This window comes from Oncorhynchus clarkii, chromosome 13 (assembly GCF_045791955.1).
Source record: "Oncorhynchus clarkii lewisi isolate Uvic-CL-2024 chromosome 13, UVic_Ocla_1.0, whole genome shotgun sequence".
Taxonomy (NCBI): domain Eukaryota; kingdom Metazoa; phylum Chordata; class Actinopteri; order Salmoniformes; family Salmonidae; genus Oncorhynchus; species Oncorhynchus clarkii.
The window spans coordinates 35639868-35667814 of NC_092159.1; the positions used below are offsets into that span (position 1 = coordinate 35639868).

A 27947-nucleotide genomic window follows, 5' to 3' on the forward strand; every position below is an offset into this window, starting at 1 on the left:
CGGTGGAAACGTCTTTATGCGGAAATATTGATATAATAACCATCATATCGAAAGTAATCTTACAGTCAGTCACGCAAGGACTGTGTTGTCCTCCCACAACGACTCGGGAAACCAGACAGTTTATTAGGATACAGATTAAATAAATGACCTTCACAGGGCAGTGAAAGTACACTGAGATCATCAGCTTGATGCTCCTTTCCAATAAATATTGAGGGTCTTATTCTGGTGACATGACGGTCGATGCTTGACTGCCGTTCGCTGCTTAAATTTGAGCCCTATGCACCCCTCAGTTTTGAACTGTTTCGTTCCGGAATCTATTTGCCAGGATCCGGTACCTCTCGTGGCATGAATAATAATTTTCACTGTTTGCAATGTAAACATTTTAATCAAAACGATCAAAATGTATTTCAGTTGCCTCTGTAATTACCCTGCCACTTTTTTTAAAAAAGTACTCTAATGTGAAAACGTAGATTGGCTGCATCTCTCACAGAACCAGAATTTCTATGATCTTTCCCTCTCTCTGCTCTGAGACATGAGCCTGCAACTACCATCTCTCCAGAGTTCGACTTCATCATTTATTTAATTATAGGCTCATAGCCATGGGAAGGGCATTGGTGGTGCTGCAGGAGCACCCCGCATACTTTGAAATACATTTGCCTGTAATTTAGCCACAGAGGATCAATAGATTACAAAATAAATCAAGTATTGCCTAGCTGTGGGTTGTGTATAACCCAATCACAATGCATTGTTTACAGTCGGGAACGCATGGCAAATCTGTCAGTGAACAGCATGCAGCCAAAACAGGCCTTGTGCAATATTTTAAATGCAATTGTGGGATAGCACAGGTTGGAAAGCAAATGGCTCCTGCTGAAACAAAAATGATTAAAAGCCTATCTTGAGAGAGATAGGCTTTTGGCAGGAGCCCATCGGCTATCGTCAGTGAGTGAGCTGCACATCATTGGGTGAGTCATTGAAACTGGAAAGTGGTTTGATGAATATCATTTCCTCCTCATATCAAATGTTATTGGACACATTCACATATTTTGCAGATGTTATTGCAGAAACATTAGTATACATACGATAAGTATACAAGTATACAAACAGACAATGATAACATATGCTAGGGGGCACAATACATTACAGATTATACAAAGACCTTAAACGATACACACAATACGACTGTTTTAACAGCTTTCTTATTGGAAGACTTGTCTTCATATACTGCTCGAATTCCTTATAGAAAACATGGAAGAGTTCACTCATAAAAAACATTTACGAATATGACATTTTACCATTAGCACAATTAGATTTATGGAGGTAAAATGGTTTTTCCTTCATCCTTATTATAGATAAGGAAACCGAGCAGCACATTCGCCCATAATAAACAAAAGTCATCAAGAATATTAACCATTATAAATATCTTGCCGTAATGCCAAAACAGTTTCTGGATGCTCAACACAATGTGTTGTTAATGTTAATGTATTTTTTGAGTTTCTTCGGGTAATGATTCGCAGGGTAATACTTATGGATCATTCTGAGAGACTTCTTTGACCATGTTAACAAGCAGGTTCTTATGTTGTGGTAATAACCATACTTTTTCCCAACAGACATTATTGACAAATGTATTCTAGTAAATTGTAACATAAGGAATATATACAGTATGCCTTTGAAATAAAGCACGTGTAGATCGGTTGTTCTGAGGAAGTAATGAGAAACAATTTTTCCTATTGGAGAGTCAACTGGATTAAGTGAGGGTAGCTCAAGAAGGTGAGGTCTGGTTCCACCTCTAAACAACATAAGTTCCAGATGGAATAGCGTCAAAGACTATGGCGAACTCTCTAGGTGTGAGTTATATTGTAACGAGATAAAACATTCCTCATAATTGAATAACAATCATTCTGCATTAAAAAGGTTGACTCACCAGGAGGATATGAAAAAAATAAAAAGACTCGTTTATATACAAAATATCCTTACTGTTCCAAATTAAATACCTATGCGGGGGGAAGTACACACACACACACACACACACACATATAAATATATATAATGACCATGCTAGCCAATGAAAAGCAGATAATTTTGCAGGAATCTTATCAATGTAATAGTTACAAAGTAACATAAAATGGAAGCCGATATTTTTATTTGTCAAACGGCAGCCAAGGATCGATCATAATTTCACCAGAATAAGACCCTCGATATTTATTAGAGTATAAAACTCCATCACAACATTTTCACCACCCTGTGAAGTTCATAACATATTTTAAGATATTAAACTGCATGCTTTCATGAGTCATACTAGGGATACAACACCATCGGGTGACCCCGTGTTTAATATGATGGTTATTATATCAATAATTGCCGCATAAATGAGTTTCACCGCCATTTCTCGCAAAATTACCGAGACAAAAAGATCCTGCCTTGTCTAGTGTATTTTGTTTTTGTCGAAATTTGGAAAGTTTACCGGCAAATTTGCCTGTCAACATTTTTTATCCGACACAGGCTACTCACATAAAAAGGTTGGATGGTAAAGTAGTTAGTGAAGCTCCGCGCACTTCTAGTGGTAGGCTACAATCTTATTTTAGGTTTGTGGAGATGTATTTATATATATATAAATTTGATTATTGTTTTAATCTACCGATTTTGAAGACTGGTTTGCAGATACTTATTGGATGGATAAACCCCAAATGTAAATTGTATAGCCTAATGTAAATACAAAAAAATATGTTATAAAATAGCCATAGCCCTGTAAATAGTAGGCTACGCCAAATTCATTATATTAATAAACATTTACATTTGGATAAGACAATATGCAAATGTTTACTATTCATTTAATGAAAGTTCCGTAGGTCTACTATAAGGCTATATATATGCCTTGACGCATACTAGCCTACTCAAACGGAAAGCATATATCAATTATGCGAACTACATTTTAAAACTGCTTAGTGAAAAGGCTAAAATACAAACCTTTTTGCACACAATTCTACGATGGTCCAGTCATTCAACTTTAAAAAATAAAAATTAAAATCTACAGCAGATCTGATCAGAGGGTAAACCAAAGATTATGGATATATTGACAAGACACACGTCTCTATGCCCTAACAATGAGTCGTTGTCAGCAAAGCAGCACAACGGCTGTAGAGGTCATTATTGTAACCCTTTTTTGAATATTCGATAAGGTTGTTGACGTCAACCGCCTCTATTCAATGGAGAGAGATACTATTGTAACCCTTGTTACTTGTTACCCTTGCTTTGAGCGGTACAGTCCATATCCTTCCGCCCCCTGATATTAATGTACCTAGGCTATTCAAATGAGATGTGTACGTGCTCATCGTACACTACTGTGGATCAAAAACGTCACATAGGTAAGCAATACTTCTGTGAGCTTTTTTATATTGATTTATATGCACTTAATATAACGTAGTTTCATGGTTAAATGGTGTGAAAGTGATTAGTGAAAATATGTTAGTATTTACAGTGCATTCGGAAAGTATTTAGACCCCTTGACTTTTTCCACATTTTGTTAAGCCTTATTCTAAAATGTATTAAATTGTTTTTTTCCCCCCCATCAAATCTCCACACAATACCCCATAGTGACAAATCAAAAACAGGTTTAGATTTTTTTAGCAAATTTATGAAAATAAACAGAAATATCACATTTAGATAAGTATTCAGACCCTTTACTCAGTATTTTGTTAAAGCCCCTTTGGCAGCGATTACAGCCTCGAGTCTTCTTGGGTATTACGCTACAAGCTTGGCACACCTGTATTTGGGGAGTTTCTTACATTTTTCTCTGCAGATGCTCTGCACAGCTATTTTCAGGTCTCTCCAGAGATCTTAGATTGGGTTCAAGTCCGGGCTCTGGCTAGGCCATTCAAGGACATTGAGACTTATCCCGAAGCCACTCCTGCACTGTCTTGGATGTTTGCTTAGGGTCGTTGTCCTGTTGGAAGGTGTACCTTTTTCAACAATGATCTCTCTGTACTTTGCACCATTCATCTTTCCCTCAAACCTGCCTAGTCTTCCTGTCCTGGCCACTTAAAAACATCCCCACAGCATGATGCGCCCACCACCATGCTTCACTTTAGGGATGGTGCCATGTTTCCTCCATATGTGACGCTTGCCAGAGTTAAATCTTGGTTTCATCAGACCAGAGAATCTTGGTTTATATTTTATTAGGATCCCCATTAGCTGTTGCAAAAGCATCAGCTACTCTTCCTGGAGTCCACACAAAACATAATACAGAACATTTTTAAAGGCACACGTATCCTACATATCAATTCATATACACAAACTATCTAGGCAAAATAAGGGAGAGCCATTGTGCCGTGAGGTGTTACTGTTTTTTTAAATCAAGTTTGCTGTTTATTTAAGCAATATGAGATGGAATGGAGTTCCATGCAATAATGGCTCTATATAATACTGTACAATTTCTTGAATTTATTCTGGATTTGGGGACTGTGAAAGACCCCTGGTGGCATGTCTGGTGGGGTAAGTGTGTGTGTCAGAGTTGTGTGTAAATTGACTATGTAAACAATTTGGGATTTATCAGATTAATGTTTCTTATAAAAAGAAGTGAAGCAGTCAGTCTCTCCTCAACTCTTAGCCAAGATAAACTGGCATGCATAGTATTTCTATCAGCCCACTGATTACAATGAAGAGCAAGAGGTGCAGCTTGGTTCTGGGCCAGCTGCAGCTTAACTACGCCTTTCCTTGCAGCACTGGACCACACAACTGGACAAGAATCAAGATAAAATGAGACTAGAGCCTGCAGAACTTGCTTTTTGGAGTGTGGTGTCAAAAAAGCAGAGCATCTCTTTATTATGGACAGACCTCTCCCCCATCTTTACAACCATTGAATCTATCTATAGGTTTTGAAAATGACAGTTTACAATCTAAGGTAATGCCAAGTAATTTAGTCTCCTCAAATTGTTCAACAGCCACACCATTCATTACCAGATTCAGCTGAGGTCTAGAACATAGGAAATAATTTGTACCAAATACAACACTTAGTTTTAGAGATGTTCAGGATATTACTGGCCACCCATTCCAAAACAGACTTCAACTCTTTGTTAAGGGTTTCAGTAACTGCATTGGCTTTGGTTGCTGTTGCGTATATGGTCAAATCATCAGCATACATGCTTTGTTTAAAGCCAGTGGCAGGTCATTGTCAAAAATAGAAAAGAGTAGATGGCCTAGAGAGCTGCCCTGCAGTACACCATACTTTACATTAAATCAAAGTTTGTCACGTGCCGAATACAATAGGTGTAGACCTTATGATATGCTTACTTACAGGCTCTAACCAATAGTGCAAAAAAGGTATTAGGTGAACAATAGGTAGGTAAAGAAATAAAACAGTAAAAAGACAGGCTATATACAGTAGCGAGGCTACATACAGACACCGGTTAGTCAGGCTGATTGAGGTAGTATTTACATGTAGATATGGTTAAAGTGACTACGCATATATGATGAACAGAGAGCAGCAGTAGCGTAAGAGAGGGGTTGGCGTGTGGGACACAATGCAGATAGCCCGGTTAGCCAATGTGCAGGAGCACTGGTTGGTCAGCCCAATTGAGGTAGTATGCACATGAATGTATAGTTAAAGTGACTATGCATATATGAGGAGAGTGGCGGCAGCGTAAAAAGAGGGGCTGGGGGGGGGGGGGAAATGCAAATAGTCTTGGTAGCCATTTGATTACCTGTTCAGGAGTCTTATGGCTTGGGGGTAAAAACAGTTGAGAAGCCTTTTTGTCCTCGACTTGGCACTCCGGTACCGCTTGCCATGCGGTAGAAGAGAGAACAGTCTGACTGGGGTGGCTGGGGTCTTTGACAATTTTTAGGGCCTTCCTCTGACACCGCCTGGTGTCGAGGTCCTGGATGGCAGGCAGCTTAGCCCCGGTGATGTACATGGGCCGTACGCACTACCCTATGTAGTCCCTTGCCGTCAGAGGCCGAGCAATTGCCGTACCAGGCTGTGATGAAACCAATCAATATGCTCTTGATGTTGCAGCTGTAGAACCATTTGAGGATCTCAGGACCCATGCCAAATCTTTAGTTTCCTGAGGCTTTGTCGTGCCCTCTTCACAACTGTCTTGGTGTGTTTGGACCAGTCTAGTTTGTTGTTGATGTGGACACCAAGGAACTTGAAGCTCTCAACCTGTTCCATTATAGCCCCATCGATGAGAATGGGAGCGTGCTCGGTCCTCCTTTTCCTGTAGTCCACAATCTTCTCATTGGTCTTGGTTACGTTGAGGGATAGGTTGTTATTCTGGCACCACCCGGTCAGGTCTCTGACCTCCTCCCTATAGGCTGTCTCGTCGTTGATCAGGTGTTGTGTCATCTGCAAACTTAATGATGGTGTTGGAGTCGTGCCTGGCCATGCAGTCATGGGTGAACAGGGAGTACAGGAGGGGACTGAGCATTAGAGAAGCTTCCATTAAAAGAATACCTTTGAGTTCTATTAGATAGACAGCTCTGAATCCACGATATGGGAACAAGATTATCCACATGTATCGATCACATTTTTTCCTAATACTGTTGAACTAAAGCTGTATCCATACCCACTGGATGCAGTGATCACAATATAGTGGCTATATCCAGGAAAGCCTAAGTTCCAAAAGCTGGGCCTAAAATAGTGTATAAGATAACATACAAAAGATTTTGCTGTAACTCTTATGTGGATGATGTTTGTTGTGGAAATTCTAATCGATAATGAGGAGACACAAGATATCACCATTCAGGATATTACTTTATTCAAAACGTATTAAAGGAAAGCAGGTCACACCACACACAAGTGAATGATCTGCAATAACGATGGCTGGTCGACAACACTTGACTGTTGGGTTGAGAGCCCTGACACAAAGAATACAAATATATTTTATAGCAAAGATGCACCACCTTAGTCTACATGACAGATGTGTGGAATGGGTCAAAAAGGTTAGGATTCATATGAAATAAATTAATCATTTATAGCAGACAGTATCTGCTGTAAAGACTGTTCCCATTGTGTGGAAACATCATTATCCATACCCAAGCCATCTACACCCTGGTACCTGCCATTACACAAACACCAACTGTCTATGGAATGTGGGCTCCGAGAGAGGACAAGACCATCATAAATAAGTTGCTAGAGTTCAAGCTCAGAAGCTTCTCTCAGTTCACACAGACACAATAGAGTTCTAAGAACCCTATTCCACTGGTTCTCGATCCTGGTCCCGGGGACCCGAAGGAGTGCACATTTTTGTTTTTGCCCTAGCACTACAGTCGTGACCAAAAGTTTTGAGAATGATACAAATATTAATTTCCACAAAGTGTGCTGCTTCAGTGTCTTTAGATATTTTTGTCAGATATTACTAAAGTATAATTACAAGCATTTCATGAGTGTCAAAGGCTTTTTCAATTACATGAAGTTGATGCAAAGAGTCAATACTTGCAGAGTTTACCCTTCTTTTTCAAGATCTCTGCAATCCGCCCTGGCATGCTGTCAACTAACTGGGCCACATCCTGACTGATGGCAGCCCATTCTTGCATAATCAATGCTTGGAGTTTGTCAGAATTTGTGGGTTGTTGTTTGTCTACCCGCCTCTTGAGGATTGATCACAAGTTCTCAAAGGGATTAAGGTCTGGGGAATTTCCTGGCCATGGACTCAAAATATCGATGTTTTGTTCCCCGAGCCACTTAGTTATCACTTTTGCATTATGACAAGGTGCTCCATCATGCTGGAAAAGGTATTGTTCGTCACCAAACTGTTCCTGGGTGGTTGGGAGAAGTTGCTCTCGGAGAATGTGTTGGTACCATTCTTTATTTATGGCTGTGTTCTTAGGCAAAAACGTGATTTGAGCCAACTCCCTTGGCTGAGAAGCAACGCCACACATGAATGGTCTCAGGATGCTTTACTGTTGGCATGACACAGGACTGATGGTAGCGCTCACCTTGTCTTCTTCGGACAAGCTTTTTTCCAGATGCCCCAAACAATCGAAAAAGGGGATTCATCAGAAAAAAAATGGCATTACCCCAGTCCTCAGCATTCCAATCCCTGTACCCTTTGCAGAATATCAGTCTGTCCCTGATGTTTTTCCTGGAGAGAAGTGGCTTCTTTGCTGCCCTTCTTGACACCAGGCCATCCTCCAAAAGTCTTCGCCTCACTGTGAGTGCAGATGCACTCACACCTGCCTGCTGCCATTCCCGAGCAAGCTCTGTACTGATGGTGCCCTGATCCCGCAGCTGAATCAACTTTAGGAGACGGTCCTGGTGCTTGCTGGACTTTCTTGGGCTCCCTGAAGCCACCTTCACAACAATTGAACTGCTCTCCTTGAAGTTCTTGATGATCCGATAAATGGTTGATTTAGGTGCAATCTTACTGGCAGCAATATCCTTGCCTGTGAAGCCCTTTTGTGCAAAGTAATGATGACGGCACGTGTTTCCTTGCAGTTAACCATGATTGACAGAGGAAGAACAATGATTCCAAGCACCACCCTCCTTTTGAAGCTTCCAGTCTGTTATTCAAACTCAATCAGCATGACAGAGTGATCTCCAACCTTGTCAACACTCAAACCTGTGTTAACGAGAGAATCACTGACATGATGTCAGTTGGTCCTTTTGTGGCAGGGCTGAAATGCAGTGGAAATTGTTTGGTTTTTTTTTTGGGGGGGGGGGGGGGGGGGGGGGATTCAGTTCATTTGCATGGCATAGAGGGACTTTGCAATTCATCTGATCACTCTTCATAACATTATGGAGTATTTGCACATTTCCATCATACAAACTGAGGCAGCAGACTGAAAATTAATATTTGTGTCATTCTCAAAACTTTTGGCCACGACTGTACACAGCTGATTCAAATGATCATCTCATCAAAAGGCTCTGATGATTTGACTCAGGTGTCTAGTGCTAGGGCAAAAACGTGCAACCTTTTGGGTCCCCAGGACTGAGAACCACTGCATTCTGTTGCATAAAACAACCATTTAATGCAATGACAATATAGTAATTTCCCCACCATATGTTCAAAATGTTTGTTGGTCTGATGTGATTAATATCCTGCACTTGATGAATTTATGAAATTGCTTCTTCCAATTAGTGATAAACATGCACCCGTTAAGAAACTGACTGTTAGAACTGTTAAGGCTCCGTGGATTGATGAGGAATTTAAAAACTGTATGGTTGAAAGAGATGTTGCAAAAGGAGCGGATAATAAGTCTGGCTGCACATCTGACTGGCTGACTTACTGCAAATTGTGAAATTATGTGACTAAACTCAACAAGAAGAAACTGAATTATGAAAAAAACGGAGTACTTCAAATGAAATTATGGGCAGAGAGACAAATTCAACTCCATATGTCATCGAATCATTACAAAACTATTTGATTTTGCCAATTATTTTAATCATTACTTCATTGGCAAAGTGGGCAAACTTAGGCAGGAAATGCCAACAAGGAACAGTGAGCCATCGTATTCATGCATTAAAAAAAAGCTAATAACGATAGAAAAGCATTGCAACTTTAAACTTTGTAAAGTTAGTGTGGGAGAGGTGGAAAATGTATTGTTATCGATCAATAATGACAAACCTCCTGGCATTGACAACTTAGATGGAAAGCTGCTGAGGATGGTAGCTGACTCTATAGCCACTCCTATTTGTCGTATCTTTAATCTGAGCCTAGAGGAAAGTATTTCACCTCAGGCCTGGAAGGAAGCCAAAGTCATTCCATTACCCAAGACTTGTAAAGCTTTTATTGGTTCTAACAGCATATTTATAAACTTGCTGCCAGCTCTTAGCAAACTGTTGGAAAAAATGGTGTTTCACCAAATACAATGCTATTTATCTGTAAACAAATTAACAACAGACATTCAGCATGCTTAAAGAGAAGGGTACTCAACATGTACTGCACTGACACAAATGACGATTTGTTGCGTTGGGTTCTTATTTTTCAGAGTAAATGACTCGCGGACACTAGAGAAGCTTTAACCAAGTTTAAGTCTTCCCAAAGGTTCTGTACAGCTGTAATCAGACAGCAAAATATATATATATATATATATATATATATATACACACACATCTCATGAGTTATATACAAATCCTACTTAAAACACTCCTCTCCAAACCTTACCCTCTTTATTATCTTTGTGTGGAGCCATAAAATGTAACAGAATAATAAACCTTTATTACTCCCTTAAGAGAATCTGTCCTCACCTTCCCCTCCTCCATCTAATACACAGATGTGGATCGGGAAAAAGATGGACACGTTGCTCTCCTCTCACCCCCCCCCCCCCCCCTTCCGTGCAGCCTTTGATATTATTGACCATAACCTGTTGTTAAATATATATATATATATTTTATGGCTTTTCAACCTCTACCATATCGTGGATTCAGATCTATCTTTCTTTAATGGAAGCTTCTCTAATGTCAAACATGTAAAGTATGGCATACCAATGACCTGCCACTGGCATTAAACAAAGCATGTGTGTCCATGTATGCTGATGATTCAACCAGACACGCATCAGCAACCACAGCTAATGAAGTCACTGAAACCCTTAACAAAGAGTTGCAATCTGTTTTGGAATGGGTGGCCAGTAATAAACTGGTCCTGAACGTCTCTAAAACTAAGTGCATTGTATTTGGTACAAATCATTCCATAAGTTATAGACCTCGGCTGAATATGGTAAACAATGGTGTGGCTGTTGAACAAGTTGAGGAGACTAAATTACTAGGCGTTACCCTAGAGACTGTAAACTGTCATGGTCAAAACCTATAGACAAATTGGTTGTAAAGATGGGGAGAGTGTTATAAAACCTCCAGGGTGCACTATTGTAGCAGGCATTGATGCATTAACAGCCCCTCTATTGACTTTTATTGACTTTTTTATGAGACCACTCGCAAAACGGCTCCACTCCTTTGTAAAGGACACCAGAAGTGTCCTGAGAATACTTTGTTAGTTGCTTATGATGTTGAGTCGTCACACAAATATTCCACACGAGGGCGGTATTGAAGCTATGGAACATTTTCTTCTGCAACGTGACCCTAATGAACTACCTTCCAGTGCATCCATTATAACATTGGTCTAAATAGTACTCTCTCTCACACACAACTACTTCATGTTTCTAAATTATTTCTTTATTCAGATGAAGGGTACTGCTATGGGATCCACCAATGGCTTTTAACTACGCTAATTTGTATGTGGGTTACATAGAGAAACAGTCCATTTTCAATTCTCTCAAATGTTTTCTTGCCTAACATTATTTGGAAACGGTATATTGATGATATTTTTGCTCTATGGAGGGGTGATGCAAAACAGCTCCAGGTGTTCCATGCTTTTCTTAACTCCTGTTTTGAGCATCTGAGATTTACTATGCAATCTGATACACGTCAAATCAGTTTCCTTGATCTTCTGATCTTGTGTGAAGATAATGTTCTCTACACTGATCTTTACAGGAAACCTACTGATCGTAACAGTTTGTTGAGGGCTGATAGTTGTCACCCACTTCCCTTGAAAAATAGTGTGCCTACAGCCAATTCTGTCGAGTCAAAAGAATTGGTAAACAAGAAAAAGGATTTCGACAGAAATATGGCTGAGATGCAAAGAAAATTCAAGTAGAAGGGGTACAAAAATGGTCAGATAAATACTGCCATTGAGAAAATTAAAAACATTACCTTTTCAAGGTGATTCTAGCAAAAATAAGCATTCTTGCGTTCTAACTACCCGCTATTCAAAGTGCTCTGAACAAATTAAGGGAATTGTTCAAACATTGGCACATTCAAAGAACCGATGATAGTTCGAAAACACATTTCCGATACTTTCCCTTGGTCGTATTCTCGCGGAGCAGACACCTCAGATATCAATTGGTAAACTCTGATTTACCACCAAGATATCCCTGCACAACGTCTATTTGCTCCCCTACTGGATGGAAACTACAAATGTAATGGCTGTGCTCAATGCAATGGCACTTATAAATGTAGATCCTTTAAAACACACCCAAACAGAGAAACAGATCCCAATCTAAAGGAGTTATCGCGGGCTCCACTTAGACAGTTATTTATCTTATAACTTGTCCTTGTGGTAAAAATTATCTGGGTTATACAAAGTGCGAATTAAACGTACGTATCTCGGAGCATCATTAGGTGCAAAAACTCGACACCCAGTTGCGGCCCACTTTTTGGAAGAAAACGACTCGATTTCGTCTCTACGTTATATTGGCCTCGAACATGTCACCCTCCCCAGGAGAGGGGGTGACCTCGACAATGTATTGTTTAAACGAGAGGCTGCCCTTGCTCCCTTCGGTCTCAACGTAGACTTTGATCTGAAGCCATTCTTGTGATTTTGCTATTGTACATGTTTGTAGGCCTATGCAGCCAAATGGTATCTATGATCGTACGCTATCCATTTATGTTATTTGTATGCTATTTTAATATATGATAATTAAACAATGATATCAGGCCACACCCGGCCATGATTACAGGCATCGGTGTGCAGTGTTGCCAATTTAGCGACTTAGTCGCTATATTTAGCGAGTATTCAGACCCCTCTAGCGACAAAAAAAAAAACAGAACAAAACAAAAAGCGACTAATCTAGCTACTTTTTCTGGTGTTATTGGAGACTCTGACGTGAAAACACGTATCGTTCTTACTCATCTCAACGAGCAGCGGGTGCCCACCCCCTGTCCCAAAGCACTCTCAGCCGCCCAGTATTCGCGCTGCAGTCAGAGCAGGAGATGTTCACCCCTCCGCGTCCAGACTGAAAATGAATCGCGCATGCGGGAAGCCGCCGCTGGCTGATCCCGCCCTGGCTTACATTACATTATTATTATTTAGTTTTTACAATTAACCTGATTAGGGCCAGACTAGTTACCGTCATTTTCTCACATTGCCATTGACAGTTTGTTTCTATTGTCTTTTTAGATTGTATATGTAAAAAAATGTTATGGTTAAAAATGTTCATGTTTTACTGTGACTTGTTGTAGGCTCCTAAGTGGACCATAAGGTTCAAAACCAAAACAAATTAAGAAAAATAAACCAAAAAATGAAAATAAAAACCGAAGTAACTCCGGCAGAGTGTCTATTTTGGGTAACTTTTGCCGGTCCAAAGACCGGATAAAAGAGGAGGGTTGGAATTGTGACATTAAAAAAACAAGAATCGACAGAAGAAAGTTCATTTGTAATTCTAAATATATTTAGGGTGTTTTTTTTAACTCACTTTTTGTCTCTCCCAAGACGTTATTCTTCTCTCCTGCAGCGTCCATCACAATTACATTCACATGGTAAATTATGCAAATTGGCCGATGACGCCTTTAGCGAATTTTAGGACAGCCAATAGCTACTTTCCATACCTGCTAAATTGGCTAGGTTTCACCAACAAGCTTTAATGACCTGGAAAATATGTTTCCTGCACATTTTTTTCCCACATAAAGCTCCTTTGTGGAATAATTCAGACATAACTGTAAGGAATAAGTCATTGTTCTACCCCAGCTGGCATGAGAGGAATATTGACTTTGTTCTTGATGTTTTCGACAACAAGGGTAATATTCTCACATATGAACAATTTATAACATTGAAAGAGTTTCCAATACCTTTCAGAGAGTTTATTTCTGTGATCAAAGCTGTTCCCAGTGGTCTAACTACACTAAAGAAAACTCATCTTGGTTTTGGTAATGATCACAAAGTTTATCCAGAACTCAGATTGGAAAGTGTTGGCTTACTTGAGAGATCTTTAGGTAATAAATATATAAGACAAATTCTTCATTCACAAAACCAGCTCACACCGAGAGGAAAGTTTTTCTGGAACATGCTTATTCCTGACATTGTCTGGAAAAATGCATGGTTAAGGCCTTACAAATATTGCATACCAAACAAAGTTAAGGAAGTGCACTTCAAAATGTTACATAAGATATATAAATACATAAGACATGTAATTCTATAATATCCAAATTTGTGGCTATTGATGATATCTGCGTTTTCTGTGAAAAACAAGGTGAGAATCTGTCTCATTTGTTCTTTGAATGTAAATTTGTGTCTTTTTGGGAAAACCTTGCAGAATACTTATTTACCATTATGAACACTACCTATGTTTTTGACATGAAAGATATATGTTACTATTGCAATGATAACAAGACCACTGAAATGATTGTGATTTTTTAAAATTCTTGTTGCCAAATACTTCATACACAAACAAATATTCCACAATTCTATACCAAAATTACACATTTTTTGGATTGAATTTAACTATTTTATTAAAACATTAACCCTAGTAAACAATAACAAGAATAACATCTTCCTAAATCATTACAATAAGATTTTCTCAGAGTAATTACGATTGCACTAGAATTGTTTGTTTTATTTAAATAGTTGTTGTTTTTCTCATTAATACCTGCGTTCTGTTTTGATGTAATGTTTTGATGTAAGAATGTAAATTGTTGATCTGTATTTTGAATAAAATAAAATAAAATACTTTAAAAATAAAATGAATCTGCCAACAATTTTATTTATTTTTTAAATAAAAATAAATAGCTACTTTCCTTACTGAGGAGTTGGCAACACTGCCTATGTGTGTCTTTTGACACTATATAAATTAGTCATCCCGCAGTGTTTGTCGTTATACCCTGATGAAGACAGCTTGTCTGTCGATACCTATATAAATATTGATGCATCTGAGCCCCTCGAGTGTGCGGCACTCCTTTATTTTTTTCAAGTGTTCCACTCCGCTAGCCAACACCTCGCCTAAATTGGTGACACATTCAACTTCATATTTCATCGAATCAGATGGCTTATTCATCACAAAACTATTTGATTTTGTCAATTATTTTAATGGTTTCTTCATTGGCAAAGTGAGCAAATTTAGGCAGGAAATGCCAACAACGAACAGTGAGCCATCGTATTCATGCATAAAAAAAACTAATAACGATAGAAAAACATTGCAACTTTAAACTTTGTAAAGTTAGTATGGGAGAGGTGGAAAATGTATTGTTATCGATCAATAATGACAAACCTCCTGGCATTGACAACTTAGATGGAAAGCTGCTGAGGATGGTAGCTGACTCTATAGCCACTCCTATTTGTCGTATCTTTAATCTGAGCCTAGAGGAAAGTATTTCACCTCAGGCCTGGAAGGAAGCCAAAGTCATTCCATTACCCAAGACTTGTAAAGCTTTTATTGGTTCTAACAGCATATTTATAAACTTGCTGCCAGCTCTTAGCAAACTGTTGGAAAAAATGGTGTTTCACCAAATACAATGCTATTTATCTGTAAACAAATTAACAAAACTATCAGCATGCTTAAAGAGAAGGTCACTCAACATGTACTGCACTGACACAAATGACTGATGATTGGTTGAAATAAATTGATAAGAAGATTGAGGGAGCTGTACTGCAAGATTTCAGTGCAGCCTTTGATATTATTGACCATAACCTGTTGTTAAAAAACATATTTTTGTGTTATGGCTTTTCAAACTCTACCATATTGTGGATTCAGATCTATCTTTCTTTAATGGAAGCTTCTCTAATGTCAAACATGTAAAGTATGGCGTACCAATGACCTGCCACTGGCATTAAACAAAGCATGTGTGTCCATGTATGCTGATGATTCAACCAGACACGCATCAGCAACCACAGCTAATGAAGTCACTGAAACCCTTAACAAAGCATTGCAATCTGTTTTGGAATGGGTGGCCAGTAATAAACTGGTCCTGAACATCTCTAAAACTAAGTGCATTGTATTTGGTACAAATCATTCCTTAAGTTATAGACCTCAGCTGAATCTGGTAATGAATGGTGTGGCTGTTGAAGAATTTGAGGAGACTAAATTACTAGGCGTTACCCTAGAGACTGTAAACTGTCATGGTCAAAACACATAGATTAATTGGTTGTAAAGATGGGGAGAGGTCTGTCCGTAATAAAGAGATGCTCTGCTTTTTTGATACCACACTCCAAAAAGCAAGTCCTGCGGGCTCTAGATTTGTCTAATCTTAATTATTGTCCAGTTGTGTGGTCGAGTACTGCAAGGAAAGACCAAGTTAAGCTGCAGCTGGCCCAGAACAGAGCGGCACGTCGTTCTCTTCATTGTATTCAGGTGGCTGATATAAATACTATGCATGCCAGTCTCTCTTGGCATCACTTCTTCTTATAAGTAACATTGTGTTGAAAATCCCAAATTGTTTGCACAGTCAACTTACACACAGCTCTGACACACACGTACCCCACCAGACATTCCACCGGGGGTCTTTTCACAGTCCTCAAATCCAGAAAATATTCAAGAAAGCGTATAGTATTATGTAGAGCCATTATTGCATGGAACTCATATTGCTCAAATCAACAGCAAACCTGGTTTCAAAAAACAGATAAAGCAACACCTCACGGGACAATGCCTCTCTCCTATTTGACCTAGGTAGTTTGTGAGTACCTATTGATATGCAGGCTGTGTGTGCCTTAAAAAAACTATGTGATGTAGTTCTGTCCTTGTCTACTAATGTTCTGTATTATGTATCGTTTCATGTTGTGTCGCTAGAGGGGTCTGAATACACACTAAATGTAGCGACCAAGTTACTAAGATGGTAATACTGTTCAGGCGACGCGCTGCTGTAACTGAAAAGCTGCCTTTCCAGAGCGTGCGCTGATGTTTTAACTAGTAAATTGGTTTTAACTAGTAAATTGGTTGCCCATTGGATTGTTGCAGTGAATTTAAGGCATTCATGGAATTCCAGACAAAATCCACAGTAGGTCTGTGTGTTTCAAAATGTAAACTTTAATTCCATGTAAAATTACACATTGAACCAATGGCTGATCATTTTTAAACATTTCAACTATTGTTCAAAATATGCATGTTGTAAACCTCCAGAATGTATGAAGTCAATTACTGTTTTTTGTCCCCCAGATGACTAAAATCATGCCCATTTTAAGTCAGTTAATTTGATTGGCAATCTTTTGTGCATTTAACAGTGGAGGTCAGCCATGTAAAAGGCTAGCTGCATTTTTTAGATTACCTTGGTCCTTGAATGGACTACGGTAACTCCAAAACCAGCATTGAGTCTATTTGAAATTCTTGAGATTCAAGTAAAAAAAAATGTCACATAAAAATTGAAACTTCACATTTGTTGTAGAGTTAAGACAAAAGTGTAAAAAAAATAAATAAAAAATGATACTGGCATTGACCACTGTGGTTAATCCAGCATGAAAGTGACCGGATGCTGGATATACACTGAAGAAATACCCTTTGAAATGTAAACATTGGCACAAGTCTCTTAAAGCCCCATCTTGAAATGTTTGTATTTGAAACATATTTCTGAAATGTAAAAAAAAAAATCATAATTAAAAAGCTCCAAGATGAAAAAGGGAAGCCACTCTATAAACTCCAGAAGACATTAATCTCTCATCATGCATTTCTTAAATTAGATTTTGCTTCAGGGCTTTCTAAGGGCCAAATCATAACTTGAGATCTGCCTTCAACGCTCACATATCCCCCAATGACATCAATGCAAGGTGCACAGAGTGTGAGTTTTGAGCATGTACCTCAATTTGTGATTTGGCCCAAGCACAGTAGTGAAATCAACTACACGAGGGGGGGTGAATCCAGACTAAATGTACAACCTTTTCCACCAAACAAACCTTCAGCAGCCAGAGTGCTGAAGGCACGCTTACTGCAATTCTGCCAGATCCAAATATAACCACCGCAGTCTAACCCAAGATGCTCTCTGGCACTCAAAACAATGACCTACTGCACCAAGCCACCAAGCAATACCACATCAAATTTACCACAAAACAGTTTGTCAATGGGAGGAACTGCTTATTTTAGCATGGTGTTCGGCAACCATTTATTTAGGCTTGGAGGAGGAATGTTGGGAGAGTTCATTCAGGATCCTGGGGGTGGCTGCTGGGGGGCTCCCCCCATTATCGGACAGTGGAAGGAGTCTGGAACGCGTTTGGTATACTCTACGAGCTGGTACGACTCCCTGATGTCTGAGAGGCCGAACCAAAATACAATCCAGCTGCCGTTGACAAAGCTTCCGTCACAATGCTTGAAGTACCTGAGGATAGGTGGAGAAAAGGAAGGAAAAATACATTCTAAAAAAAAGAGACAACCCTGTACACAGCAGTGAGTCTAGGTGTTGGTTCAGGCAGGGACAACTAGTATCCAAAACATCTACATTAGAAAGACAGAGCTTGACTTTTATTTTTAATTCACAGTTAAAACATTTTAAAAAAATGAATTTTTTGGTAGTGAAAAAAAAACTTGACAAATTGCCCTGCAGAATTGGAGAGAAAATATTCTAGATACTCTCAACTGGACTCTGATACTTCAGCCATTATGTGGGGCCAAAACAGCCATAAGTCATGTTTCTTGTGTCCATTGTGCAGTGGTGTCATGTTCTCCTCACCAGGGGTTGATGCGGTTGGTGGCGCGGGACCTCCAGAAGAGCTTGCCCAGGTCCTGCCTGATGCACTCCCACAGGATCTGGCTGGTGCCCTCACCCTGCTTGCTGCTGCTCACCACAAACTTGTCCAGATAGGGCGTATCGCTGCTCAGAGGCTCCCTGGTGATGATGGCTGCTGCACTGTACCTGCAGGTGATAGAACATTCCATGTTGCGGTTTCTTTGAGACACGGGCAAGGTTCCCGTTCTTTTCCTACCCTTCTCCAGTAGCGTGGACTCGTTCACTCCTCCTCATGCATTGAAAATCATTGGGTTGGTGTAAGCATTGGCTGGAGGAAGTTTCCTTCCACTGCCATATTCCTCACAAAAATTGTTTTTGTTCATCTATGAGAGCGGATTGTAGAAGTTTACACATCTGGAGAAGGGTAAGAGAATCGGAATGTAGCCACAGATCAGGAAAAGGCAAAGGAAAAAAGGATGCCACACATGAAGACGTGTGTGTGTGTATGTGTGGGGGGGGGGGCCTACCCTTCAGAGAGGTAGATGGAGTGGAGGCGGCCTTTGAGTGACTCAATGTAGTCCTCCCTCAGGTTCTTTTCGAAAGACTTGTTTATCAGGGCCAGTAGACGGTCTAGGTCTATGTCATCCAGAGTGCTGTACCTGGCCAAACAAAAGGATAGAGAGAGAGATGGTAGTTGCACACAGTAATTGTAGTTGTGATTAACTTTGCATCACTTTTAACAGATACCTGACAAGCTCATATGACAAGACCCGTGGGATGACAGGCATCACCCGTCTCAAAGTCAGAATTAATTAATTGGCTGACGGGAGAAAAGTCACCTTTCCCCATGCCTAATTGCACACATGCAGTGCACAAAAGGCTGAAGTCAGAATTGATCTTATCAAAACACTATAAATCTGTAGTTGATCTTTTTCTTCCTGCGCAAACCTTAACTTGCTAACTCTACATCTAGTTAAGGAGTTGTGGTTGTAGGAGAGTATTTGTTCCAATGTCCTTGTTTCACATCAGATAGCACAACGGCCATCTGCACGGGCTTGTCATGAGGGAGTACTCTGTGCACAGCCTATGTGCGATTAGAAGTGGAAAATACCACCTGTGGTGTGTGAACAGACACTTGTCTCCCTAGACTCCCTAGACTTATGGTTCCTGTCCTGTGACAGGTGAAATTATTGTTATGGTGCCGATACGAAAGGCTTAGTGAGGAAACTAAGCAATATAATGTCAGAAGTAAATGGCATGAGCAAGTAGCCTAATTGTTCCTAAATTTCACACAAAAATCTTGCACTGACGTCAATGGAAGAGTTTCCGTAATAGTCAGGTTAAACATGCACGACTCAAGATAGGAGGCTCCGCCCACAGTGAACACATCCAAGTTGAAAGCAAAATTGCAAGCTAACAGAGAAGAGAGTATGATAGAGAACTTACATATTTAGCTGGTTTATTTGATATGAATGGTTAACAATTCATATTTAACTAATAGTAACACTGTCCTGTTAGTGTCTGTGTTTTCATGTTCATGCTCCACTAGTTCCCTGCAGCTAATCTGGACGTATGGTCACTAGAGACGGCTTGAGCTGACAAATTAGTTAAAGACTGCATTACATAGACAAGGTGTGGTGGGTGTAACCGAGATAGCCAGGAGGAGTTTAGAACAATTCCTCAATGTCTCTAAATCATCCTTGCATCTGGGAAACTAAGCCAGGGAGGGGTTAAGACAACAACCCAAGTGCAGATAATGACAGGATGAACCCAGAGTGGCTTATGATGCTCCTTGGTCTGCATGAGAGGGGATTGAACCAACCATGGCTGAGCATTGCTAGTGTCAGCTATATATAGTACTCTGCATTTGTGTAAAGGTTAGGTTACTCGGTCGACTAGCCTCATTGCAATAATTACATCGATATTAAATAAAGATGATTGTTTGAAGAAATGACCAAGTCTCTCGCAGTACTGAATTTCCACAACAAGAGACTGAAATACTCACTTGTGAATGGGGTCTCCATTCTTGAACAGTGTACCAGAACCTATGAAAACAGCAGGGGTGAAAATGAACAATTGTGTGCACAAAGCATGTCAAATCAGGAAACACACATGCCACGATACAATGTTGAAGACAAGGTGAACTAGCTTGAAAAGTGAATTACCCAAGGACTGTTGAGGAGTCTGCCATTTCCTTGTGTCAGTACTTTTGAGTGTACGAAATGGGATAAATCTAACCAGTTAGGTCAGTGAAGGATTGATTACCTGTCGTGTAGACTTTGCATGCAGTGACTCACATTTACATATCTGTGCTGTATGATAAAGAAATGGAGACACCCAGGTCAACGAGTGCATCTTTAAAACCTCTGCTGTGCTAAGGTCACGTCTCAAAATACACATCCTAGGACCTTAACATGACCCTTGGTTGGATTTCAGGTGTCACAGATACACATAGATGCCGTGCACAACATGAGCTGCATGCATGGACACACAGTCTACTACAGTGGAGGCTGCTGAGGGGAGGACGGCTCATAATAATGGCCGGAACGGAGCGAATGGAATGGCATCAAACTATGTATTTTTTTAACTATTCCTCTCATTCCGCTCCAGCCATTACCGCGTTTCCGTCCTCCCCAATTAAAGTGCCATCAAACTCCTGTGGTCTACTACACCTCGAGGGCCAGAGTGTCTGCTGGGGTCTGTTCTTTACTTCAATTCAGCGAGTGATTAAGAACTGGGACACCGGCAGCCGTATGTATGAAGTGCCTCGGAGCATAATGAATACGATTATATGGACAGGAAGGACCTGATCCTAGATCAGCACTCTTACTCTGAGATGCTTGATACATAAAAGCCCCTGGGAGATAAAAGGGAAGCAGCAGAAAGGGAGTGAGCAAGGGCTGACTCCAGAGGACTGAAGTTGCGGAACGCCTATGCCTGCCTTAAGGGGCCCCAAACTCTGCTCAGCAACATGAGAGGTGAGCCCCACGTGCCATCAACAGCAGCAGTGACAGGTGCAGAGTGTGAGTGAGTGTGTAGAGAGCATTGGTTAGACATAGGGGTTAGTCAGTGGGGGGGGCACACACATACAGGTCTCCCTCACCCTTGTGGCTGAACAGCTCTGTGAGCATTGTGCTGGCAGAGGTGATAACTGCAGAGGACTCGCAGGGAAGCTGGTTCAGGAGCTGGGCGATGGTGCCCACCCTCCGACGCTCGGCCAAGCTCAGCCACGGCGCCCCCGACAGACTGGGAAGATCACCGGGCAGAGACACTAGATCCAGCACCTGATATGTGGACAGGAGAGTGGGACAGAAACACATCAAGGTGAACAAAATAAAGGAAACACTTGAGTAAATGAGGGTTCTGGCGGCTCGGTTATGGAGTGGGGTGCATTTTCCTGACATGGTTTAGGTCCTCTCATGCCCTTGGAGGGAAAGGTAAACACCAATAAATACACAGCCCTTCTGTGTGATCACCTTCAACCTAAGGTGAAGCACTTCTATCCTGATGGGAGTGTCCTCTTCCAGGATGACAATGCCCCCATCCACAGGGCACGAGAGGTCACTGAATGGTTTGATGAGCATGAAAACAATGTAAACCATATGCCATGGCCATCTCAGTCACCACATCTCAACCCAATTGAACACTTATGGGAGATTCTGGAGCAGCACCTGAAACAGCGTTTTCCACCACCATCAAAAAAAAACACCAAATTACAGATTTCTCATGTCTCCCTCCAATAGAGTTCCAGACACTTGTACAATTTATGCCAAGGCGCATTGAAGATGTTCTGGTGTTCGTGATGGCCCAATGTCCTATTAAGACACGTATGTTGGTGTTTCCTTTATTTTGGCAGTTCCCTGTAGTCCTATACTGGAGAGTAGGCAGGTGTTAGGCCTCTTTGATTGGGAGTAAATAGCCTACTGCTTCTAATGTACAGGAAATGTACAGATTTATCTGCTGTGAAAAGTCTGATGGGCCTACCTTCAAAGAGCAAAGAAGACAGCGACAAGCTCCTTAACTACATGCTGTAGGTCAAGTACCATGAACGCACATGCATTGAGAAAATACTTAACCTCCAGCAATCTGCCACCCAACCCCCCCCCCCCAAAATAACCCCAAATCAACCCACCTTGTGACTCTGATTGCGGAGGCCTCCCCAGCTGTTGAGGAACATGACTTTGAGTGGCTGCAGGACCTTGGAGATGGAGGCCGTGACATTCACCGAGTCCAGGGCCACCGAGCGCCCTGTGGTGTCCCGCCCCACAGGGCACACTAGGGGGATGGCCCCGCAGTCCAGGCTCCACTGGAGCAGGCCTTTGTCCACTGCAATGGAGGACCCTGCACTGACAACACATAGGGCCGTTATTCCTCTTAAAAAGAAGTCAAAACAAACAAGTAATATCGTAATGCAAAGGAGGATAGGGTAAGTGTGGTAGGGGAGACCTGCTTCCTTGGGGTGGATCCTGCACCAGCAGCAAGGCCTCTGCACTGAAGAAAGGTATGACACTGGCTGAGTGGTGCTGTAGGACCTCTGTTAGGGTCTGGCACCGCTGAACAATATCAGCCCTGGAGTTGGAAGTAAACCCGTCTGGAGCGTCGTCATCCTCAGGCCGTGACAGTCCCATCACCACGACTGGCTTCATGTCCATCCGCTGCAGGAACGAGAGCCCAAACGCCAGACTCTGCAGCATCTCTCGGCTCTCGAATACAGATTTGTCCACCTGACATGAAGATAGATTTCAAACGACAGTGAACAAGTGCTAGATATCAATAATTTATCAAAACTCATAAAAGGGCTAACCATGACGAGAGTTTCTTCTTCTTTCGGATTTGGTTTGGCGGATCGCATCCAACTTTTAGGCGCATACACCACCACCTACTGTACTGGTGTGTGAGGCCAGTCACAGCCTATCTACAGTACATTCTTGATACGGTAATAAAAAAAATATGGGAAAAGGTAAATCTTCGCAATCCCAAGTACTTCTCTGCCGCCTCAATCTTTATTTTCTGTGAATTCCAATCCATTTCCGCAGTACAGTTGACAACCGTGGCTATGAATGCTAAGAAACCCACCTTACTGAAACACATTTTTCCCATTCCTCTCTATTGGTCTCTGGTTACTCACAGGAATCATCTCAGTATCCCTCACCCTGTAACTATCTTCCTCTACTACGTCTGCATACGACACTTTCTGTACTACTATGACCATGGCAACCTCAACCTCACACCTCCCATCTCCAACCCCATGGGCACCCCCACAACTAACCACTTTCTCCAACGATACTTCACATTCCTCCTGCACACTTCTCACATCAAGGAATCTCCCTCCTACACACTGCTGCAACATGCCCATAAACTTCACACCTAAAGCACTGTAGTATTTTCGGAACAGAATCCCTCACGGAATAACTTCCTAACTTGACCTTATCTGGCAAAGGCTCTGCAAGACTGAGTCTTCTCCGTTTCCCCACACTCTCCTCCAGATATGCATCGCACCAAGCGGCTGGCGTCGCAGACAACGGGACTCCTCCATTTCAACTGATCCCCCTTAACACTTAATGCCTCCCCGTTATCACTCCTTTCAACGGCACCCTGCTCTGGAAGGCAAAGCAAGTCACATTTCTTGTTCCTAATCACGTGACCCAGGGCCCGCTCCCTGAAGAAACACAAAATCATCACTAGTCCACTCACTTAACCTCACTAACTCAACAGTCCCCAACCTCTTCTCCACCCAACCTGACACCACATATGGATCAGCCAAAATGCAAGGATCCATTCTCTCCACGAATCTCACTCCCACTGGGCCAGAATCATCCTTTGCGTCCTCACACAAATTCTGCAGTCCTCACTGCAGGTACTACATCCATCCTCTCGTCAGGTTCCATCTCTGAGCTACTATGGGACATATCCCTCTTTTTGCACTTGACGCCAACCTCCCTCACCACACTGCTTCCCTCTACACTCAGCTCCTTTCCTCACCACACTGCTTCCCTCTACACTGAGCTCCTTTCCTCACCACACTGCTTCCCTCTACACTCTGCTCCTTGCCTCACCACACTGCTTCCCTCTACACTGAGCTCCTTTCCTCACCACACTGCTTCCCTCTACACTGAGCTCCTTTCCTCACCACACTGCTTCCCTCTACACTGACTGCTCCTTTCCTCACCACACTGCTTCCCTCTACACTGAGCTCCTTTCCTCACCACACTGCTTCCCTCTACACTGAGCTCCTTTCCTCACCACACTGCTTCCCTCTACACTGAGCTCCTTTCCTCACCACACTGCTTCCCTCTACACTGAGCTCCTTTCCTCACCACACTGCTTCCCTCTACACTGAGCTCCTTTCCTCACCACACTGCTTCCCTCTACACTGAGCTCCTTTCCTCACCACACTGCTTCCCTCTACACTGAGCTCCTTTCCTCACCACACTGCTTCCCTCTACACTGAGCTCCTTTCCTCACCACACTGCTTCCCTCTACACTGAGCTCCTTTCCTCACCACACTGCTTCCCTCTACACTGAGCTCCTTTCCTCACCACACTGCTTCCCTCTACACTGAGCTCCTTTCCTCACCACACTGCTTCCCTCTACACTGAGCTCCTTTCCTCACCACACTGCTTCCCTCTACACTGAGCTCCTTTCCTCACCACACTGCTTCCCTCTACACTGAGCTCCTTTCCTCACCACACTGCTTCCCTCTACACTGAGCTCCTTTCCTCACCACACTGCTTCCCTCTACACTGAGCTCCTTTCCTCACCACACTGCTTCCCTCTACACTGAGCTCCTTTCCTCACCACACTGCTTCCCTCTACACTGAGCTCCTTTCCTCACCACACTGCTTCCCTCTACACTGAGCTCCTTTCCTCACCACACTGCTTCCCTCTACACTGAGCTCCTTTCCTCACCACACTGCTTCCCTCTACACTGAGCTCCTTTCCTCACCACACTGCTTCCCTCTACACTGAGCTCCTTTCCTCACCACACTGCTTCCCTCTACACTGAGCTCCTTTCCTCACCACACTGCTTCCCTCTACACTGAGCTCCTTTCCTCACCACACTGCATCCCTCTACACTCAGCTCCTTTCTTCACCACAATGAGCTCCTTTCTTCACCACACTGCTTCCCTCTACACTGAGCTCCTTTCTTCACCACACTGCCAATCCACCATCTTCTCCTTCACCAGATCTTCCAGAAGGCTTGTGCAATACCCCCACTCCATATTTACTCAGAATATGCTCCACTTTCTTCATTTCTTCTTTGTCTGCCATCTTCCCACAGAAGGATTACCAAGCGTTTGCTTGTCTTTTATAAAATATGTTTTATTATTATAATAATAATCAGGCTCTCGACACTATCTTAAAACCTTCCATGATGAGAGCTACTGGGCGTGTAGCAGAGCCGGACTGCTCATTAGGCAGGATAACGCGGCAGATTGACTAGGGCGGGATTTTCTGAGCTAAACTGACCAAGACACACCTCCAACAACACATAAAACATCACATAATTCTGCCCAAAAACAATGACAATTTCTCTCAAGTGGCATGTTGGCTTTTTAGGTGAGAGCTGATGCCGCCCTGTGATAAGCAGTGTCCACTTTGTCAAAGGCAGGAATGCAACATATTTATCCTGTCCATTCCCAGCGCACTTCTACAGGGTGCTGTTGGAGAGACGCATTGCTGCGGCGCACCACCAACATTCTGTCCCCCCCAAAAAATGATCTAACACAAATCATGTAACAGATATAGCCTGTGGTAGAAAGAGTATGTGGCCTTTTCTGTAGCCTACAGGCTGGAGATAAAAATGTATGACAATGTAATGAGATGGAAACTTTATACATCATGCAGGTTTCTCCGGTCAAATAGCCTAACCTAAATGGCACCCAATCAAATAAAACAATGCTCTGACATGTTAAACATATCCTAAAAACAGGACAGGTCAAAGTCAAATGGACACTATGGAATCAACAATCAAATGGTTTTATAAAGCCCTTTTTACATCAGCAGATGTCACAAAGTGCTACACAGAAACCCAGCCTAAAACCCCAAACAGCAAGCAATGCAGATGTGGAAGTACGTGGTTAGGAAAAACTCCCGGCTACTCACAACTGCTGTTCCAGCGGGCTAAATTGTCATGATCAGTGGCTTCAAGTTTGTAGCCTTACATTTTTTTACGAGCTGATCATAGTGAAAAAATAAAATTATTCTGCATTTCCCGCTGTGTAAACACATTGCAAATAGGCTCAGAATAACTCCTCCTGATAAAGTTGGGTAGCTGATATAAATTACATATTTTAAAAACGTTCATTCAGAACTGAAAATAATCCCGATATCAACATCTGGAAAATACATATTTTAAACATCATTTTGCTTACTGGGACTATTCTAGTAGAGGAGGCAATTTGATTATTATCGGCAGTGTCCAGTACCGACCCTGATGTGACGTCTTATTCCAGATACACTCTAACACACCTGATTCAGTAACCAAGGTCCTGCTGAGTGGCTGATTAGAATAAGGTGTTCAAGCAGGGCTAGAACAAAAGCCTGCAGACAGCACACCCAGTAACTCTTCAGGAGGAGGGTTGGCCACGCCTGCTCTAAAAGTGGCTGACTGGTGAACCTATCCTGCTCTTGAGCTAGTCACCTCACAATATCAAGAGGTACACTCCTCCTGCCCATAAAGCTATGCAGCGCCAGCGATTTTTGCTAGCGACTATTGTTTCTAAGGTTTGTGTGTAGCACATGAGCATTGCGCAGAACGTTAAACGGAGGAGATATTTGCCTATGTATGAGCTACCTAGTTACAGTTAGGTAGTTATAGCATAATTCGAATTGGATAGGTTATCATGAGATTTTTAGTTCAACTTGTTGGACAGATGCCAGGCAGTAACTAGTTATAAAAATTCTGACAGCTGTACACAACAATTATTAGTTCGCTTCAATCACTTGGTAACGAACCAGCTATTCCGTTTGACAGTTATTTTCATTCATTGTGCCTCTATTTTTTTTGCAAGTTACACTGGTATTAGCCTAGCTTGTTAGCCACTTACCTCGAGCACTGCAAATGCTGGCGCTTGTGCCAAACTGGCTCTCTGAAATTGGGTCAACCAGTACCGAGCTTCTCGAGGGTCTCCACCAATTTCATTGAGAAACGCTTTCACATCCCGATAAATTAACGTGCGGTTTGACAGAACGTAGCGGTCAGAGGCTGAGAAAGAGTTAGGGAACTCTTGCTGGGCCAACGCCGGGGTTTTGCCTCCCTGGCCGACCGCCTTTGAACTCGCCAAGCGTCGCTGAAGTTTTAACATTCGCCGGTGACATGTGCTCGGGACAAGCCCCGGTGAGGGGTTCGTCAAGTATTTACCAGCCATTACCATGACTCTGCAACTGGAGGTACCACTGTTGACTTTAGCCATGTTTGCTGGCTAATAGAGGTCGTTTTATAACTAGCTAAGTAACTAAACTGGTTCTACACCTCCAACACGCCTAAAAATATTACTGACAGACACGTTTCAGGCAGAGGGATTTAACTAGTGTAGACGACGGAAGGACCGTACTCAAAAGGTGTGGTTGCCATAGACACCACGCAGCTTCATAAAAA

General features: G+C 41.9%; 1 protein-coding gene across 1 annotated transcript; it reads right to left on the reverse strand.

Annotated features, from left to right (window-relative positions):
- Positions 1 to 16699: 16699 nt before the first annotated feature.
- Positions 16700 to 27905, reverse strand: LOC139423913 (N-acetylglutamate synthase). The gene is made up of 8 exons (XM_071175554.1): positions 27397 to 27905; positions 22793 to 23070; positions 22479 to 22692; positions 21450 to 21630; positions 20352 to 20391; positions 18874 to 19005; positions 18350 to 18532; positions 16700 to 17998 (listed from the first exon to the last, which is right to left on the reverse strand). The coding sequence occupies exons 1-8, from the start codon at positions 27760 to 27762 to the stop codon at positions 17824 to 17826; spliced, it is 1569 nt and encodes a 522-aa protein (XP_071031655.1). The 5' UTR covers positions 27763 to 27905; the 3' UTR covers positions 16700 to 17823.
- Between the last annotated feature and the right edge of the window lie 42 nt (positions 27906 to 27947).